General features: G+C 53.7%; 2 protein-coding genes across 8 annotated transcripts; both read left to right on the top strand.

The window, feature by feature from the left end:
* Positions 1 to 989: 989 nt before the first annotated feature.
* On the top strand, positions 990 to 8127 carry BCKDK (branched chain keto acid dehydrogenase kinase). Of its 4 annotated transcripts, XM_004323745.4 has the most exons (13): positions 992 to 1125; positions 3245 to 3537; positions 4126 to 4492; positions 4618 to 4686; positions 4781 to 4891; positions 5189 to 5236; positions 5317 to 5436; positions 5914 to 6012; positions 6217 to 6290; positions 6631 to 6759; positions 6849 to 6938; positions 7421 to 7579; positions 7672 to 8127. In XM_004323745.4, the coding sequence occupies exons 3-13, from the start codon at positions 4298 to 4300 to the stop codon at positions 7814 to 7816; spliced, it is 1239 nt and encodes a 412-aa protein (XP_004323793.1). In that variant the 5' UTR covers positions 992 to 1125; positions 3245 to 3537; positions 4126 to 4297; the 3' UTR covers positions 7817 to 8127. The 4 variants fall into 4 exon arrangements, with proteins under 4 accessions (XP_073648193.1, XP_033697184.1, XP_004323793.1 ...); XM_033841293.2 differs by lacking the exon at positions 5189 to 5236 and having other exon boundaries at positions 991 to 1125; XM_033841294.2 differs by lacking the exon at positions 4618 to 4686.
* Positions 8128 to 9428: 1301 nt separating this feature from the next.
* Positions 9429 to 20095, top strand: KAT8 (lysine acetyltransferase 8). 4 transcript variants are annotated; one of them, XM_033841292.2, is made up of 11 exons: positions 10353 to 10655; positions 11957 to 12031; positions 12111 to 12286; positions 15907 to 15960; positions 16062 to 16226; positions 16975 to 17064; positions 18754 to 18894; positions 18992 to 19085; positions 19180 to 19330; positions 19481 to 19635; positions 19920 to 20095. In XM_033841292.2, exons 1-11 carry the CDS (start codon positions 10445 to 10447, stop codon positions 19982 to 19984), a joined length of 1377 nt encoding a protein of 458 aa, XP_033697183.1. In that variant the 5' UTR covers positions 10353 to 10444; the 3' UTR covers positions 19985 to 20095. The 4 variants fall into 4 exon arrangements, with proteins under 4 accessions (XP_033697182.1, XP_073648192.1, XP_033697181.1 ...); XM_073792091.1 differs by lacking the exon at positions 19920 to 20095 and having other exon boundaries at positions 9431 to 10655; positions 19428 to 19565; XM_033841290.2 differs by having other exon boundaries at positions 9433 to 10655; positions 19481 to 20095.
* Positions 20096 to 20119: the final 24 nt, after the last annotated feature.

The raw sequence follows: 20119 nt of genomic DNA, 5'->3' as shown, positions 1-20119 counted from the left end.
TATTTATCTCTTACCCTAAGATACATTCTCCATACAGCAGTCAAAGTACCTCTTTATCAAAAATTAAAAGATGTAGTTTTGTCACTCTGCCTTTCAATAGCTCAAGAAGAAAGCCCAATATTTCTTCCATTTATTTAATAAATGTTTATTGATCACCTGTTATGTGCCAGGGACTGTGTTAGGGGCACAGGATAAATCAGTATAGCAGACAAATATTCATACTATGGGCTTACATTTTAGGAAAAAAACTGAGCAATTACTATGATAAATACATAAGTATATAGTATGCTGTCAGTGATACATGCTACGGATAAAATAAAGAGTAAAGCAGAAGGAATTCCCTGGCTGTCCAGTGGTTAGGACTTGGCGCTTTCACTGCCTGGGGCCAGGGTTCAATCCCAGGGAACTAAGAGCCCAAAAGCCACACAGCGCGCGCGGCCAAATAAACAAATAAATAAATAAGAGTAAAGCAGTGTGAGGGGAATGGGGGTGGTTGCAATTTTAAATAGGGTGATCAGGTTGGGCTTCATTCAGCTGACATTTGGGCAAAAGCTTACAGGAGGTGAGGGATTAAGCTCTGTGGAAATCTAGGGAAAGGGTGTTCCAGGCAGAGGGCACAGCTAGTGAGAGGTGGAACGTGCCTGGTATGTTGAGGGAAAAACAGGTGGGCCAGTGTGGCTGTTGCCATGAGTATGGGGGGTGAGGACGGAACGGAAAGAGGGGACGGAGGAGTCGTTCAATCTTTCTGGGTCTCTGTTGCCCCATCTGTAAAATGAGGATAATCACATTACCTCAGAGGTTCGTTATGAAGATGAAACGAACACATGTAAATCTCTTAGAAGAGAGCCTGACCAACGGGAAGGTGGACTCTTGGGGTGCAAGTCCAACCTCCACCGCCGGGAGGTAGCAGCGAGTCCCGGCCAGGCTGGTCCAGCGCGCAGGGTCAAATACACTGCCGGCCACGTGAGCGCCGGGATCCGGCACGCTTCAAGCCATCTTTTGCTTCTCTGCGCACTTCGGCCTTCCCAGCGGGAGCACCCTCCCCTCTCCCTTTTAACGCTGGCTCAAGCCCTGCCTTCCTCCAGCCGCCTCCAGAGCTGAGCGTCCTCCCAGCTTCACTCCAGGGTATTGCCCGGGATGCGGGAAAACAAAGGGTGGGAATGGTGTGGGGATGAGGGGCGAAGAGAAAATCCAGAGACCCAGGGAGCCCCTTCCTCATGATCTGTGCAGACTTTCCCCCAGTCCCTCAGGCAGGCCAGCCGGTGGTGAAGGGTCCCACCTCTGCTGAAGTTTAAAGACAGCTCCAGGGAATTCCTTGGTGGGCGAGTGGTTAGGACTCCATGCTTTCACCGCCGAGGGCCGGGGTTCGGTCCCTGGTCCGGGAAATAAGATCTCTCAAGCCGCATGGCTCAGCCAAAAAAGAAAAAAAATTTTCAAAAACAAAACAAAACAGCCCCCCCCAACTCCAAAATATCGCCTGCTTCACTTACCCCTTTGCTTTAAAAATTTAAACTATTTAGAAAATACATGACCATGGTGAAGAAAAATCTGGTCAGTATAAGTACACACAAACACACACTGAAAAGTCTCTCTCCCATCATCGCCTGCTTGGAAAAACTGTCTTTTCACTGGTCTCTCTTCGTTTGGTCTCACTGGTCCCATCACTACCGCCAGAGCATTCTGTCTAAGGAGCAGATCTATCTAGATAAAACACTTCAGTGGCTTTTTTTTTAAATTAGTTAATTAATTAATTGATTTTATTTCTGGCTGTGTTGAGTCTTTGTTGCTGTGCCGGGCTTTCTCTAGTTGCGGCGAGCGGGGGTTACTCTTCGTTGTGGTGCGCGGGCTTCTCATTGTGGTGGCTTCTCTTGTTGCAGAGCACAGGCTGTAGATCGCGGGCTTCAGTAGTTGTGGCACTCGGGCTCAGTAGTTGTGGCTCGCAGGCTCTAGAGCTCAGGCTCAGTAGTTGTGGCGCACGGGCTTAGTTGCTCCACGGCACGAGGGATCTTCCCGGACCAGGGCTGGAACCCGTGTCCCCTGCATTGGCAGGTGGATTCTCAACCACCGCGCCACCAGGGAAGCCCTCTTCAGTGGCTTCTTACTACTTCAGGACAAATGCACACTCATCCTTCAAAATCTGGCTCTGGTCACCTCATTCAGCTCCTCTCCTCCCAGACTCCACATGCTCCAGGCTCTTCCCTGTCCTGACATGTCCTTCCCACTCCAGCTCCTAGGCCTGGCCAGTCCTGCTCACACTGCACCTATACCAATTTCCCAGACCTTCCTGTGTGGCTCTTAGCACAACTGATGACACGGAAATTGTCTGCCTTCCTCTTCAGGGCAGGGAAGGGTCTATTTATTTAATTCAACACCAATCTCCTCTCCTTGCACAGAAAAGTCACCTAAACTGTGTTTGTTGCTGGCATTAATTAGTAATAATGATAATGTAACAGGGAAGAGCCATATCTGACTATATGTTCCATCTGTTTCTTTTACTTTAACCTTTGCTTTCTGCTGCTTTTGTTCACGAAAAGGATACTGTCTACACACAATGGCCTGCCTCGGGGAACCCTGCCCTTCTGCCTGAATGTTAAACCAAAGTGCCTTTGTTCAAGGAAACATCTGGACCCTGTCTGCCTGTGGATGGCTATAAGAAAGAAGAAATTAACACATCCCCTCCCCGAGGCTGGCCATTCCAGGTGATATTTGCAAAACTTATGGCCTTTTTACTTTACTTCCTCATCTCCTCCCCCTCTCTGTGCTATAAAAGAAACTGGCATCCAAACCCCGATAAGTTGGTGATTTTGAGACTTTAGTCTGCCGTCTTCTCGGTCTGCTGAATTGCTTGCCCAACACCTCGTCTCCTATGCCCTGTCGTGCGGCGAGCAGAGCGAGCTTAGACTCAGTAACAATAATAGTAATAGTAATACCTAGTAGAGTGTTAATTCCACACCTGGCACTATTCTGGGCACTTTACATATATAAATTCATGTGACCATACAACCCTAAGGTTGGTACAACCTCATTTTACCAATACGGGAATTGAAGTATTGAGTAGTTTAAGTAACTTGCCCCAGATGGTAAGTGGCTGAGCTGGGGGTTGAACCAGGCAGTCTGGTTTCCCACAAATGAGTCAAGAGCTAGAAGGGAGAAGGACGGGACCTCAGGGGAGGAATCCAGGTAGGGTTTGGTCTGTGCACTCTGCGTCTAAGGGTCTTCTCGCCCTCTCGCATTTCTTTCCCAGAGATCCTATTTTATAGAGCAGAAGACAGAGGCCCAGAGAGACCAGATAACTCCGGGAGCTCTCTCCGGGAGAGAGCTGTGCTATTTATTTGGGGACCTGGGAGCAGAGACACAGCCACGATGGGTTGGCGCGAGTTGCGAGTCCTCCGCTCCAAACTACAACTCCCAGGAGGCACCGGGCGCCCATAGCCCGCGTGACGTCACGGCGGCAGAGGGCGCAAGCGGCTCGGCCAGCCCGGCCGGTGGACTATTGGGCCGTTCCTCTCGGACCCCGGCCCTGGCTCTGGCCCCGAGGTAAGTGGAGCTACCTGCTCAGACCGTGCCGCGAAGGCTTCGCATCGCGCGCCCGCCGCCTCCGCCCTTGCTCTGGATTGCTGGAGCGCGCGTGGACTGGGGTTGGGGGGCTGGGGGACTGGCATCTACCATATGGGGAAGATCCGGGCCGAACCAAGTGACCCTGCGGAGGGAGGGAACCAGACAGGGACTCCCGAGCCGCTACTTCAACGCAGCCGACCCTGGGGTAAACAATACTGTGTGCCGCAGGTACGCAGGCCAGACACCGGCCGGGGTCCGAAGGCGCCGGATTAGGGGTCAGCCCCGCCCCCTGAACGAGGGTGCCCGGGATCAGAGGGAGCGGGGGTTGAGGTTTTCGGGCTGGATGGGTCTAAGGATCCTCTTCCCTCCAGACTACCAGATAGAACATCAGATTGAAGAATAGTAGCCCCGGAAAGCAAGGTTATCCAGGGTCGGCCTGTGTGTACTTGGGGAAGTGGTTGAAGGGGTGGGCAGAGATTGTCCAAATCTGACTAACCCGTGCTCACGTGGAAAGATAGTGCGCCTGGATTCAGAGCCTTACAACTCCCCCTTCTTCCGCCTTTATAGATGGGAGCTGCTCCTGGAGGCTGAGCTTGTCAGCATCCTCGACCGGCTCTCGCCCCTGAAGTCAGAGAAGTGCCCCTGCCCACCCACACCCTTCTTGCCCCGTTTTGGGGTCGCCTCCATCTATCCGGTCCTCAGCCCTAGTGGCCGCCCAGTTCGACAAAAGAGCAAAACGATGATACTGGCTTCCGTGCTGGGGAGCGGACCCCGGGGCGGGCCAGCACTCTGGCCTCTCTTGGGGCCCTCACTGTCTCTCCGGGCCCGCTCCACATCAGCCACCGATACCCACCACGTGGAGATGGCACGGGAGCGCTCCAAGACAGTCACCTCCTTTTACAACCAGTCGGCCATCGATGTGGCAGCGGAGAAGGTGTGCAGCTAGGGCGGTGAGGCCTGGGTCCAGAGCTGGAGTGGGTGTCCAGGGAAGGGGTGGAGCTAATATGATGGGGGCAGGGTGTCAGAGATTCAGTGCTCAAGGGCCCTCTGCCCCTCCAGCCCTCAGTCCGTCTCACTCCGACCATGATGCTCTATTCAGGCCGCTCTCAGGATGGCAGTCACCTTCTGGTAAGATTCTTGCCCCTATTTTTCTCTTGGTCTCTGGAGCTCTGACCCAGCCACTCAGGCCCTGGCCTTAACTTTCTTCCTCTTTTTCTTCTAGAAAAGTGCCCGGTACTTGCAGCAGGAGTTGCCAGTGAGGATTGCTCATCGTATCAAGGGCTTCCGCAGCCTTCCTTTCATCATTGGCTGCAACCCCACCATACTGCACGTGGTAAGGTGGCCTCAAGGCGGCGTCGGTTTCCCTAGTAGAGAGGACCTTAGATCAGTGTGCCCACCGCCCATGGGGCAAATGGGGAGACGGAATCAGAGTGGTAGAGGCTTACCTGCCAAAAGGTTTCAGGGCCACAGAGGACTCGGACCCAAGCCTTCATGGAGGCTTGAAAGGCCATGATGGGGTTTGAACCAAATGAATTGGGGTGGATGGCGATCCCCATAGGTGGGCACGGGTGGCTGTTCTCTACCTGGTGCCGATAGCATCCCTGTGAATTCCCACACCTCTTCCTTGCAGCACGAGTTGTACATCCGTGCCTTCCAGAAGCTGACAGACTTCCCTCCGGTGAGGGCTGGGCCAGGGCAGGGTGAGGGGCTGAGAAGTCAGGGCTGGACCATCCAAGCTCATGACTCTGTGGCCTGCAGATCAAGGACCAGACGGATGATGCCCAATACTGCCAGCTGGTGCGACAGCTGTTGGACGACCACAAGGATGTGGTGACCCTCTTAGCTGAGGGCCTGCGTGAGAGCCGGAAGCACATAGAGGTCAGGGGCAGCGCAATGGGGGCTCAGGCCTGTTGTGAGGGCCTGGGAAGGGCACAGGGTTTCTTTTTTTTTTTTTTTAACATTTTTTGTTTTTGTTTTTATTTTTTGTTTATTTATTTTTGGCTGTGTTGGGTCTTTGTTGCTGCACGCGGGCTTTCTCTAGTTACGGCGAGCGGGGGCTACTCTTTGTTGTGGTGCACGGGCTTCTCATTGCGGTGGCTTCTCTTGTTGCGGAGCACGGGCTCTAGGTGAGCGGGCTTCAGTAGTTGTGGTGCATGGGCTCAGTAGTTGTGGCTCGTGGGCTCTAAAGTGCAGGTTCGGTAGCTGTGGCGCACAGGCTTTGTTGCTCCACGGCATGTGGGATCTTCCCAGACCAGGGATTGAACCCGTGTCCCCTGCGTTAGCAGGCAGATTCTTAACCACTGCGTCACCAGGGAAGTCCCAGGCACAGGGTTTCTGAGCCCCTGCTCTTTACAGGATGAGAAGCTCGTCCGCTACTTCTTAGACAAGACGTTGACTTCAAGGCTTGGGATACGCATGTTGGCTACACATCATCTGGCGCTACATGAGGACAAGGTGGGGCACGGGGACCTGAGACCTACCTGGGAATGTCAAGTGGGGCAGAGAGGACTGAGCCAGGAGCCCCCATGGGCTGGGGACCCGGGCCGAGGGCCTGGGGAGAGCCTTGGGGCTGCTTCCGTAGTCTAGAGTTTGCAAGCTTTTGGTGGCCACGGTGTGGGTGGAGGTGATCCCTGGTCCTGACCTTCTTTCTCCTGCCAGCCCGACTTTGTTGGCATCATCTGCACTCGCCTCTCACCAAAGAAGATTATTGAAAAGTGGGTGGACTTTGCCAGGTGAGGCTAGAACGGCTAAGGGGGTGACGTCTTCGGGCAGGGAAGGTTTGGGTCTGATCCGTTGCCCAGGGCATGGTCCAGGGCGGGGTTTTTCAACTGTGACACTGTTAACGTTTTGGGCCAGATCATTCTTTTTTGTGAGGGGCTGGCCTGTGCTTGTTAGGATGTTCAGAAGAGTCCCTGGCTTCTACTCGCTTGATGCCAGTAATACTCTCCAGCTGTGACAACCAAAAATGTCGCTAGAGATTGAGATTGTGAAATTTCCCTGGGAGGTTGGGGACAGAATCACCTCCAGTTGATAACCACTGGTTGAGATCTGAACCCTTGCTCCTTTCCGCAGACGCCTGTGTGAACACAAGTATGGCAATGCCCCCCGAGTCCGCATCAATGGACATGTGGCTGCCCGTTTTCCCTTCATCCCGATGCCGCTGGACTACATCCTGCCCGAGCTGCTCAAGAATGCCATGAGGTGGGCTGCTGGATATATTGGAAGGGGGCAGACAGGAACTGGGGTGAGGCTGGGGCACCACCACCTACTGATCTTTGCCCCCTGCACAGAGCCACAATGGAGAGTCACCTAGACACTCCCTACAATGTCCCAGATGTGGTCATCACCATCGCCAACAATGATATCGATCTCGTCATCAGGTTTGCCCTGGGTGGGAGTTGGGGTGGGATGCATGGGGGTTCCGGGCACTGTTTCTGATTTGCTGGATGATTTCAAGCCAGTACCTGCCCCAGTCTGAGATCTAGTTTCTGGTTGGACAGGATATTCTCCAGTTCTGAGGTTGCCATGAGCTGGACATGAGTGGATCTGGGGCCAGCTGTGGGCCCCAGGGCCCTGTCCTTGTCAGCAGCTGAGGGGCCCAGAGCGGGAAAAGAGTCAGAAATAAACAGTCTGCGGTGCTGGGCTGAGAATAAACGTCAAGTCCTATGAGGAAGTATAAGCAGTTAGTGGCAGAGGTAAGGGTGGAGAAACATAGCTTAAAAAAACAAGGCCCAAGAGTCTAGGTGACCACATTCCATGTCTGCGTGGAAGCGACAGGAAGCCCGACTTAGCACTGTCTACTTGGGGAGGTAGTGAGCCCCACCAAAGCTGAGCCAAACCCCTGTCGTCGTCATCCTGCCAGGATTTCAGATCGGGGCGGGGGAATCGCTCACAAAGACCTGGATCGGGTTATGGACTACCACTTCACTACAGCTGAGGCCAGCACCCAGGACCCCCGGATCAGCCCCCTCTTCGGCCACCTGGACCTGCACAGTGGCGGCCAGTCGGGACCCATGCACGGGTGAGGCCCCACCTGGCCAGAATGGAGGGGCGGGGGGGGGCCAGGAGACTCAACCTTTGAAGCCCGTGTTCTGTCCCCTTGCCCACCCCCAGCTTTGGCTTCGGGCTGCCCACATCGCGGGCCTACGCAGAGTACCTCGGTGGTTCCCTTCGGCTGCAGTCCCTACAGGGCATTGGCACGGACGTCTACCTGCGGCTCCGTCACATCGACGGCCGGGAGGAAAGCTTCCGCATCTGACCCCGCAGCCCTTGGCCTGCTTGCCTGCCCAGCCTAGGCCACACACCCTGGCAGGACCTTCCGGGCCCAGCAGGGTGCCACCCTGCTCTACACACTGCTGCATCTCGGGTCTTAGGGCCCCAAGCAGATGGACTTACGTGGAGCCAGGCACCTCCCCTCCTCGATGGGGTCCACTGCTTCCCTGCCTCCAGGCCTTAGAGGGGATGAAGTGGGGACCCTTGGGGTCTCCAGCACCAGCTCCGTCATTCTTGTTCCTGGGGAACCCCCACTCTGACCTGCTGTTTGTTATTAAAGTTCACATTTTGAATGCCCTCTTGGGCCCCATGTGTGGGCAGGGCAGGTGAGCCTTTGTTTCTGCCCCCATTCAGGTCCCCTGGGCCCTTGGGTTTAACTAGTTCATGTTCCAGTCTCTGTCCTCACAGCCTGGCAGACCAGGAATGGAACTGGCCCCGAGTCGCTTGCATGTTACATTTGGCGGGAGTGGGGATGACTTGGGCAGTTTGTGCAAAGACCTTTCATTTATTTCATTTACCAAATGTTTCTGGCTCCCAGACAATATTGAAGGCCCGGGTTGGCCCAGCTTTAGGCCTCAGTTCTGACCCTTCCCTTCCCAGCAGTCACAGGTTGCGGAGGTGTCGGTCACCAGACTAGGCAACTTTCCAAGCCACCTGATTCCTGAACCTGAGTAAGGTTAAAAATACTGTCTGCCAGCTGTGCTTGCTGTTGCCAAGGAAAGGAACACACCAGATTGTGCTCTGACAGGCCCCAGAGGACAGTGGGGTCCTGGTAGGGAGGGCAAAAGGAAAGGACTCCAGGGAGCACGTGGTGAGGTGACCACCTGCCTATCTTGCCAGGGAAGGAGAAGGCCTGAAGGCCTGTTTGGTGGAACTGGTGATGGAGGTGGGGCACTGAGGGGAGACAGGAATTGTATCTGGTGGTGGGAAACCATAGTGACTTGATCCTGCTGGCTGCAGGGCAGAGGGGGTGAGACTGGAGAGGTAGGTGGCAGTCAGGGTGAAAGACCTTGAATTTACAGTGAAGAAGCATGGGTTTTATCCTGGAGGCAGCAGGGACCCATGGAAGGGTTTTAAGCTAGGAGGGATGTTTCAGGTTGGGTTCCCTAGAAGCACATCTTAAAAGGAGGATTTGTGTCCGAGTGATTTGTTGAGAAAGTGCTCCCAGAAGGGAGTAGGGGAAGTGGGAAAGGGAAGGGCAGGAGGCCAGGCAAGAGAGCTAAGCTCCACAGTCATTGATGGACTCCTCCACTGGACAATCATTCGTTTAATGTCCCTATTTGAATGGGGTTGGGGAGGTACTTAAAACTCGCTGGCTAAGAACTTCTGTTTTCATCTCTTCTGAGGCAAAATAGCTCTATTAGCCTGAGGGGCAGTTTGCCAAACAAGCCTCTGGTGCTGGCTTTTGAAAGCCCATCAAAGGAAATATAAGCACAAAGAAGCAACAGAAAAAGATTCTAGGGGATCTGGGTGAATCATCTACATAGTTCTAGGGGTGGGTGGAGAGTGGGAAAAGGTACTACAGTTTTAATTTTTTTTTTCTTGCCTGATTTTTATTTTTTCTGTTTCATATGCTGCCAGACAACTGGCATTTACTGCTCCCCCCAAACTCCTTCATTCCCCAAAAGCCAAGTTACCAGCACTTCCCACTGCCATCCCTCACAAATACTTAGACATTTCCTGATCTATAACCTCATCCTTAGGGCTTGAGCATTACACCCCTCTTAGAATTGTTTCTAAGCCCAATAACCAAATTATAAGTCAAAGATGATTAAGAGAGAGGCCAAAGGGAATGTTTGAGCACCTACCCTGTCTGGTATTGTGCAGTACACTTGTTTTATATACATAAGAGATAAGTACATGGTTCAACCTTTTTATAGTTATATGGCTTGTACAGTTTAACCTTTAACGACACTCTGGGAATGGACATACTTGTACAACTTCCCCAGTGAAGGGGCAGAACCCAGGATTCCTTACTCAATAAGCCCCAGATGCTCTCCATTATGTCCACTGCCTTTGGCTAGTTTCTGTTTGGGGGACCTGGTCCTTTCTTTACAAAGGCTTGATTCTGTGAGAGTGATTTATTGGCTGTCCCAGGACACACATCCGTCCTGCTTTCCCCACCCCAACTGTCCTTTTCCCACTCAACAAGGAAGGCAGTTTCTTCAGTCTTAGACGGGAGACCCGTATTTGGCAGGCGGAAGTGGGCGGTACGGGGATGGGTGCTAATCCCAAATTCATCGCCCTAAAGCCAGGCATCCAGGGAGGCTGCTTTGGCTCTGCCCCGGTCAAGTGGGGGCAGCGCCCCCTGATCAGGCACCCGGACCTTTAAAAAGATCGAGCTGAGGCATCACATCAGGAAAGCCTTTTTCCTCTTTTCAACTCCAGGGTGCAGCCATAGTTCCAAACGGAAAACAACTCCAGGGCAACCGGCACAGTCCACGTCAATCTGGCCCAGCGCCGCGGAGACCGTCGCACGAGCCAATGAGCTCCTGCCACGTCACAGACCCCCCCCCCCCCGCCTCCAGCCGGCCGCGGCCTCCGCCACGAGTCGCTGACCCGGAGCTAAAGGCCCTGAGCGGCGCTGTATTCTGGCGTCACTTCCACTACAGCGATGGCGGCGCAGGGAGCAGCTGCGGCGATTGCGGCGGCGACTTCAGGGGTCGCGGGGGAGGGCGATCCCGGGCCCGGCGAGAATGTGGCGGTCGAGGGGACCTCCCCGTCCCCGGGCCGCGTCTCTCCGCCGACCCCGGCGCGTGGCGAGCCAGAAGTCACTGTGGAGATCGGAGAAACGTACCTGTGCCGGCGGCCGGATAGCACCTGGCGTGAGGGCGGGACCCAGGGCCAGGGGGCGGGGTTTAAGGGCGGGAGCGGGGCCTGAGGGAGGAGAACGCGGACTTTCGGACTTGCCCCGGCGCCGCCTACAACCCCCTCCGAGTTGGGTGTTCGCCAAGTTCTTCCTAATGTGTGTAGAGCTCCCAATCCACTTCCTTGCCCAGTCTTAGGCTTCATTCCCTTTTCTTGTTAACCTCCTTCCTCAATGGTCTCCCTTGTCTCTGTGACTCCCCCCTTCCATCCATCCCCTGCAGCCGCCAGCGGAGAGGACCTACCAGAACACAAAAGCGAGCTTCCCCTCCCTTCTATTGCTTTGCCTCATTTCCAAAATAAACCCCAAGTTCCTTAGAATGGCATTCATTTTTGTAACCTCTCTGTTTTCCAGCACCCCTAGTAAAGGCCATTGCCAGACCAGACCACACTGTGTGCTCTGAAGGCCATATGCCTTTCACCGCCTGTGCCCTCTGCTTGGAATGCCCTTTTTTCCCTCTCTCCTTGTTTAGCTGGCTAGCCCCAGTCATCCTTTTAGCATCATATCCGTTGTGATGCCATTCTTGACTCCCTTCAGGCAGATTGAGTCGTTCCCTTCTGTATGTTCCCTTTCTGTATGAAGAAATGCAACATTTTCTTCATACCTGAGCTATAGTATATGTACCATTATGTTGTCATTGTCTGTCTGTCTGTCTTCTATCAAAGTGGGAACTTCCGGAGGGCAGGACTGCTCATGATCCATCACCGTATCCAGCAGCAACCCAGCACAGGGCCAGACATGCAGTGGTTGCCTTCCTCGTTTATCGAATGGTCGGCTGTTTGTCACTGAAAGTTTTAGAGCCATTAATTCACCGTTTGAGGTGGGCACGGTTATCCTTATTTTACAGATGAAGGTGCTGAGGCTCAGAAAGCCAAAATAACTTTTTCAGTTAAATATAGCTAGGAAGTGGGGCCGTCTGATTCCACAGCTAGCCCTCATGACCCCTGAACAAATGAACGACTGAGTATAGCAAAAGAAACATTGAATTTGGAGCCAGATTTAAATTCAGTTAAGTATTTGCTCTTATCACTTTTCAAATAGGTGACCCTGGGTAAGCCTCAGTTTCCTCGTCTCTAAAATAAGAATAACAGCCCAATCTGGCCCACCTCAGACAGTGATTGAAGGGAGTGGCAGATGTGAACAGGTGAGGTTAGCGTACATTTGGCCACAGAATCTGGGAAACCGCTCCTCAGTGTGAAGGATCACTGTTGTTCCAGCCCTGTTTTCTTTCCTGGTGATCCTAGCCTTTTCCCTTCACAGATTCTGCTGAAGTGATCCAGTCTCGAGTGAACGATCAGGAGGGCCGAGAGGAATTCTATGTACACTATGTGGGCTGTGAGTGACTTGGGGTATCCAGGTCTGGGGGGGGGGGGCGGGGGCGGAAGGGCAGCACCCTCATGGCCCATCCTCACAGTTAACCGGCGACTGGACGAATGGGTAGACAAGAACCGGCTGGCGTTGACCAAGACGGTGAAGGATGCCGTGCAGAAGAACTCAGAGAAGTACCTCAGCGAGCTGGCCGAGCAGCCTGAGCGAAAGATCACTCGCAACCAAAAGCGCAAGCATGACGAGATCAACCACGTGCAGAAGGTCCGGGCCCCTCCCCTTCCCCGGGGCCGCAGGAGGCTCAGCTGCCTCTGCTGACTCCCTTGGGTCCCGGTGCCAAAACCACAGCAGCTCCCATTTCTTAAGCTCCTACAGCGTGTAGGGGACTCTATTTCTTCTCAGGTATTCTTCACAGATGAGAAAACTGAGGCTCAGAGAGGGTGAGAGCTTGGCTACAGTCTCGTGGCAAGGAAATGACACAGCTGGGACTGGAACTCAGGCCTCTTGCACCTTTCGTGCCCGCTCTTGGCTGTGCCACATTGACAGATGGACCTGAAGTCCAAAGGGGAGGAAGAGAATGAGTGATTAGGGGCACTTGTTATTGCCAAGCATTGTGCTGAGTGTTGTGCCTGTATAAGCTCATCAGATCCGCCCTAACAACTCAACACCTCGGGGATAATTAGTTCTTACTGAGGAAAACAGGAAGCAGGCTGAGAGAGGTTAAGTAACACGCCCAAGATCACACAGCTAGTAAAAGGGTGGGTTGAGATTAGAGTAATAATGGCAAACATTTATAGGCTTGTGAACCACAGTATTAGGCTAAGTATTTCAGTATATGATCTCACTGAAGTTTCACAGCAACTCTTTGAGGTAAGCATTATATCCCCAGTTTACAAGGGAGGTACAGGTAGTTTTAGGAATCCAGTTAGGAATTAGATTGACCAACTAGATTGTCCTACTTTGGGGCACAAGCTCTTTGAAACATGCCAGAAATTCCTGCCACTTTATTCCAAAACTTGGGTTCTTTTCACGAAGCTAGCCTGCCCTGGGGGGTTTCTATCCTCCCACTCTGAATCTTAGTTTCTGGATTTGTGAGATGGGGTGTGCACACAAGAGGAGGATTTATGGAACTCTCAAGGCACCCAGACGTTCATTATTTTCAACCAGTGCCAGTCCATTCTTCTGAGTGCTCGTCCTGGGCTTAGCAGCAATGGTTTGCAAACTGTGGGGCTGTTAGTAGATTGCCAAATTAGTTCAGTGGGTTGTGACCATGTAAATTTCAAAAATGGAAGAACTAGGACAAGGTAGAAAGTACCATAGTGCATTGCACTTTATTAAAGGTAAGTATTGTTTTAAGAAGCTTCTATCTCACATACAAATATATATATGTATATACACAAACTTGCAGTTGGTTTACAGTGCTGTGATAAAAAAAAATTTGAAATACCTGAATTAGAAAGATCTCTCACTGGGAATTCCCTGGCGGTCCAATGGTTAGGACTCGGCACTTTCACTGTCATGGCCCGGGTTCAATCCCTGGTCAGGAACTAAGATCCTGCAAGCCACGTGGCATGGCCAAAAAAATCTCTCACCATCTAAGGCAGCACGGTCCAACTGAACGTCCTGTGATAAATGGAAATGTTCTGCCTCTGTGCTGTCCGAAACAGTAGCCACTACCCACGTGTGGCCCTTGAGCACTTGAAATGTGTTTCGTGTGAGTAGGAACTAAATTTTTTAATTTTATTAAAAGATTTTTTTTTTTTTGGCCGCGCTGCACAGCATGTGGGATCTTAGTTCCCTGACCAGGGATCGAACCCGTGTCCCCTGCATTGAAAGGCAGATTCTTTACCACTGGACCACCAGGGAAGTCCCAAGAATTAAATTTTATTTGAATGTAATGAAGTTAAATTTAGGTGGCCACTTGTGGCTAGTGACTACTGGACAGCTCAGATCTACGGTTTTCTTAGCTCCCCAGCCAGGTTGCACTGGCACATTAAGTCGCAAAGATGTATGGCAGGCAGCAGGGTGGTTGACAGTGGGCCAGTGGGGATAAAATCAAAGAACGAGTAACAGCGAGTTAACGATCAGCAAGGTTCTTCAGAGCCTAATTAATGTTTAATTCTAAATAAACTGCAGCATTTACGGAAAGTAGTGTTTTTGTAATTCTTTAATGCATTTACAGAGGAGGATTGTGTTGTATGAGTTGGGAAATGTGTTTTAAAGAGGCATGTGAGGAGGAAAATCATCCTTCCCTCATCTTTGCAGGGGTTAGGTGTGGAGTTGGACAGGCGAGGGGCCCATGCCCAGCTGTCCTGGGTGCCAGTTCTGTGAGCTTACCTCTCTGTGCCTCAGTTTCCTCTTCCGTGCAGTGGAGAGAGTGAGGATTCCCATCTCAGGCTTGTTCTGAGTAATGCCTACGACGTAAGTGCTTAGTACTTGGAATAAATGGCAGCTGGCTAGTCCCCAAGGGCCAGTGACCTCGCCTCTCCCTGCCTGTTTACTTCTCTGTAGAACAGAAGTAAGAACATTGTATCTCAGCGTTGCCAAAAGGGTTAAATGAGGCCATCCAGGCAAAGTGCTTTGTGGAAGGGGTTCTGGGTAAAAGACTGGCTCCTTCTCCCTTCTGAACTACAGGGCAAGGCTGCCATCTACTCTGGTGTAGGTCATAGGCCTAACTGCGTCCACTGTCAGGCTGGACTTGGTTCCTCCTTCAGCATCTGGCCTAGGAACAAGATGGGCTGTGAGTGCCACCTGACTTGTAGTCCCTGCCTTCCAAAGACTTGGAAAATGGGGGAAACCAAGAAGGGGGAGTCGGAGGGTACTGTTGTTGACCACTGAATTCCTGACTTGGGAACGAATGTATTCTGCATCGGGAAGAATGCAGTCAGGCCTCCTGGAGGATTGTTGACCACACCTTCCCAGGGTGCTGGGCCTTGAAGGACAGGGAGAGCACAGCAAAAACAATCACACGTGATCACTCGCCAAGCTCTGCCTCATCATGCACTTGCCTGGCTCGTGCTCGGTGCCAGGCTGAGTAAGCATTTTCTGGCAGCTGTAGGAGAGGGAAGGACATTCAGGGTGGAAGGAACTGCATGTGCAAAACCATGGAGGCCAGCAACAGGAGTGTTGATAGCAGAGCAGATCTGAGGGGGCTGAGACTGGGGGCTGGGAATTTACAGAGGCCTCGTCAACTATCCAGACCTGAGACGGTGGCAGTGGCTATTCGGTGTGGGACAGAGGAACCGGTTCCAGAGATGACAAGGAGGTAGCGCTAACAGGACGTGGCCATTATTCGGATGCCAGGCTGAGAGGAGGAGGAGTCTTGAGAGCTGGCCTCTTATTGGTCTGGGGTAGTTGGACTGAAGGTGATGCTCCTAGTGAGATGGGGAACCCAGGAGGATGACCAGGTTTGCAGGGAGGAAAGGTTGAGTTCCTTTCTGGACACCTAGAGCCTGATGTGCCTGTGGGAGGGGCCTCCGGGAGCAGTCCCATGGGCAGGAAAGAGGTCCAGGCGCACCGGAGTGTCCGCACCAGTTCCTGCTGTGGAAACGGAAGACCAGGCCCATTATGTCATCTGTCTCACAACAACTGTGGCAGAGCTGGATTGATCGCGTTGTACAGCTGAAGCTCTTACCAGCCCAAGAACTGGAACCAGGCCTCCTGATCCTAGCCCTGTTCATCAGGCAAAAGGTCCAAACTTGGGCATCAGGAGTGTCTGGGATGTATGGGTGGGTGGGCAGATGGGAGAGGAACTTGGACCAGTCAGCTCCGAAACCAGGTGAAACAGGTTTGCTAGACAGGCGGGAAGTGCTGGGTTCTGGGATGGGAGGCGTGGCCTGACCTCCACTTCTGTTCACCTGTGTCCACTGCTCTTTCTCACTCAGACCTATGCAGAGATGGACCCCACAACAGCAGCCTTGGAGAAGGAACATGAGGCGGTAAGTAGGGGAGTGGGTCCTAACTGGGGGCACCCCTTCCCTACAGCATCCCTTGCCCCGACCGAGCCACCCCCTGCCCTTCACTCCCACCTCGCCCACAGATCACCAAGGTGAAGTACGTGGACAAGATCCACATCGGGAACTACGAAATCGACGCCTGGTACTTCTCCCCGTTCCCTGAAGACTACGGGAAACAGCCCAAGCTCTGGCTCTGCGAGTACTGCCTCAAGTACATGAAATACGAAAAGAGCTACCGCTTCCACTTGGTGAGGCTGGGCTGGGCCGGGCCTGGTGAGTGCGGTGGTGGGCATAGAGGCTGAGGGCCGGCTGAGGCAGCGGCACTAGGCAAGGTCCAGAGCAGTTGAGTCCAAGGAAAAGCTGCCCCGGCTGGAGAGACCTGGATTCCAGGCCTGACTCTGCCTTTGCTGGAGTGACCCTGGCCAACTTGCTGACCCTCCCCAGACCCCAGTTTCCTCTTCTGTGGAATGGGAACCTTCTGGGGTCCCTTGCCCTCAGCACATGTTTATCAAGGCCAGTCCAGAGCCAGGTTCCCCTGTGGAAAAGAGGAAGTAAGCACAGCTCCGAGCTGTGGGACCATGAGGTGCGGACAGACAGGAAGCTTTAATCCACATGCAGGACCTGCTGGGGCAGGGCAGTGGCGTGTTTCCCACAGGGTAGAGACACTGAGGCAAATGTATGTGGTTTGGGAAATGCCCTTGTCATGGGTGCCGGCCCTCCAGAGTCCTCCAGAGCCAGGCTGAGCTGGACTTAAAACCGTCTCGCTGTGTGATGTTTGAGCCGGTTACTGTGCCTCGGTTTCTCCATCTGTAGAATAGCACCCGTCTCCTCAGATGGTTGGGAGTATTACTCGATGTAGGTAAAGGGTGGGGCCCGGGGTCTCCAGGTGGAGAGAAGCAGAGGCCTGCTGCAGGCCACACGGGGCGGGATGGGGCACCTAGCGGGGAGCCTTGGGGCCTCATGCCTGTGCCTCCCCCTGCCCGTCCCCACCCCCAGGGCCAGTGCCAGTGGCGGCAGCCCCCGGGGAAGGAGATCTACCGCAAGAGCAACATCTCTGTGTACGAGGTGGACGGCAAAGACCACAAGGTGAGCCCCGGGGGGAGGCACTGTGACAGGTGGGGGGACACGCTGGGCACCTCCCGACGATCTCACGATCTCCCTGGCGCCATAGGGTAGAGGCTGGCCTCAGTGTGCGAAGAGGACTGTGGGCTGGTGCGCGGGCTGGTGCTCGGCCTGTGGTTGGTGCATAGTCAACTCGTGGCCCTGTGGTGCCAGCCTCGAGTTCTGGGTTTCCCTTCTCTCCCTGAGGACTTGCCTTCTGATGGAGTAGCTTGGGGTGGCTTAGGTTCAGGCGCTTTTGGAACCCAGAGTGGAGACTGTCTTGCCTCAGGCTGTTCTTAAAAACTGCTTTCTCTTTCTGCCTGAAGAAAAGGTGTTTGTTTTTCCTGGGTGTGAACTGCTTTGTGTGAGGTTTCCTGCTGGGAGCGCTCTGTGGCTCAGACCGCTAAGTTCCTTGTTCCTGAAGGACTTCATTGCGGCATTGCGGCAGGGTGGGGCCTTTGGGGCCTGCTTTGCTGTGTTGAGAACTTGACCCTTGCCTGGTCAGTCTGGGAAGGTCTCCTGGGGAAGTCCCGTGGAGTGTAAGACGCAGAGGCCTGGCTTCTGAGTGGCTCCTGGCTTCAAATCGCCCCGTCACTTCCTAGCTGACCTTGGACAAGTTACTTAAGGTCCTTTGTTCCTGTTTCCTCATCTTTAAGACAGGAGTCATGCTAATAGTTAACTAACAGGCTTGTTAGTGGAGTAAATGAGACAGCAAAGTCAAGTACTTAGCACAGTCCCTGGCATCGAATAGGGTTTAGTAAACATGGGCCTCTGTCAGCCTTATGATAAGCAGCTTGTGAAATCTTAGCCCCACCAGAGCCCCCTGCTCTGCCCTCCTGAGCATGAATGGGGCTGGGGGCGGCAGGAGGGGCCCCAGCAGGAGACCTGGGTGTTCTTCCCAGTTCTGCCTTTTCCAGCTTTGGGTCCTCAGGCAAGCACTCCCCACTGCCGCCCCCCAGAGCCTCCGTTGCCTCCTAAGCAAAATGGGTCTAGCAGTGCTGGGTTCACACAATTGTTGAATCCAACGAGAGTGGATGTAAAAGGTGTCCTTGATCTCTGCCATGAAGCCAACCTCCAGGTCCCACTGGCCCTCCTGGCATTGGTCTCTGTCCCGGTGTGGCTGACTGGGCAGACAGCTCAGGTTGCAGTCAGGCTCGAGGGTCGTCCATTCAGCAGACATTTACCAAGCTCCCAGCTTCACGCTTAGCCTTGAGCTAGGTGCTGAGGACACAGCTGTGAACAGTCAGAACTCATATAGCAGGTTGAATCCTGCCCTAGTGCTCACCAGCCATGGGACCTTGAGCGAGCCACTGTCTCCTCTGAGCTTGTTTCCTGACCTGAAACAGAAGAGTTCGTGTCTGTGAAGATTGAGCTCCTCTTCAGCGCTCAGAAGCGGTAGCCGTGATTGGTCCAGCTCTGCCGTTACCTCCTTGAGTGCTCATAGCTCTCTGATTTTCAGTTTCCCCATCCATCAGAACGTGACTCTAAGACTCCTTCCAATTCTAAACATGACTGTTCTGGTGAGGATCCCACTTCTCACCGTGCTGGCACTGGCTGCTGTCTGGAGCCTGGCACTTGCAGGGCAGGGTGGCAGCTCCTGCCCAGGCCTCCATGGGGCGAGGCGGAGGAGTTACGCCTGCTCCCTGAGCCTGCTTCCACCTCGCGACCCCTCAGATTTACTGTCAGAACCTGTGTCTGCTGGCCAAGCTTTTCCTGGACCACAAGACATTGTACTTCGACGTGGAGCCATTCGTCTTTTACATTTTGACCGAGGTGGACAGGCAGGGAGCCCACATCGTCGGCTATTTCTCGAAGGTGCTGGGTTGGGAAGCCCGGGTTGAGGGAGAGGGGGAGAATGAACCTGAAGCAGGGGCTGAGCCTCCGCAAAGGTCCTGACCACCCACCCCTACAGGAAAAGGAGTCACCAGATGGGAACAACGTGGCCTGCATCCTGACCCTGCCCCCCTACCAGCGCCGTGGCTATGGAAAGTTCCTCATTGCTTTCAGTGAGTGGTTCCCGGCCTGTCCAGGAAAGGCAGCTGTGGTGAGGGGTGCCAGGGCAGGGTGGGTCCTCAGTTTCCTCATTTCCACTGTTGCCAGGTTATGAGCTGTCCAAGCTGGAGAGCACAGTAGGCTCCCCTGAGAAGCCACTGTCTGACCTGGGCAAGCTCAGCTACCGCAGCTACTGGTCCTGGGTCCTTCTGGAGATCCTGCGAGACTTCCGGGGCACTCTGTCCATCAAGGACCTTAGGTAAGGGAGGCACCTGGAACCCTCAGGAGGGAAGGACTCTCCTAAGATTGGCCGTGATGCTGTCAAACTGTCTCCTTGTCCCCTTTTGCTGTCCCAGCCAAATCCCACAAGGGAGCTCTCTCCAGCATCTGCTCTAATCCCTTTCTGCAGCCAGATGACGAGCATCACCCAGAATGACATCATCAGCACCCTGCAGTCCCTCAACATGGTCAAGTACTGGAAGGGCCAGCATGTGATCTGTGTCACACCCAAGCTGGTGGAGGAACACCTCAAAAGTGCCCAGTATAAGAAACCACCCATAACAGGTGGGTGGAGTCTGCCCAGGGTGTGTGTGTGTGTGTGTGTGTGTGGGCAGAGGGTAGATGTAAGGACTGCCGTGAGCCAAGGCCTCTGTTTTGCTGTCATCGGATCCCCAACCAGTCTGACCAGCTCCCAGGACCGAAGCCTGGGGCAGCCCCCTCCCCAGGACCCAGTCTACCCCTGTTCTCACCTCGAGGTGAAACCTGGTCTGGGCCCAGGGCAGAGCAGCCACTGCGAGCGGCCGGGCCCGGAGGCCCAGTCTTGCCTCTCATGCCTCTTCTCCCCACAGTGGACTCTGTCTGCCTCAAGTGGGCACCCCCCAAGCACAAGCAAGTCAAACTCTCCAAGAAGTGAGTGTCCTGTGCCTGTGCCCCTGCTGCTGGACCCGTGCCTCCTTGCACCCCAGCCTGTAAATATGTACAGACCTGTTTCGTCATTTTTTTAATAAAGTAAGTTCTGCCAGTGGCTCTGGACTTTGGAGGTGGGAGG

The sequence above is a fragment of the Tursiops truncatus genome, chromosome 15, assembly GCF_011762595.2.
Source record: "Tursiops truncatus isolate mTurTru1 chromosome 15, mTurTru1.mat.Y, whole genome shotgun sequence".
Lineage (NCBI taxonomy): Eukaryota > Metazoa > Chordata > Mammalia > Artiodactyla > Delphinidae > Tursiops > Tursiops truncatus.
Note: the sequence above shows the minus strand (reverse complement) of the source record. Positions and strands in the feature narration are given on the sequence as shown.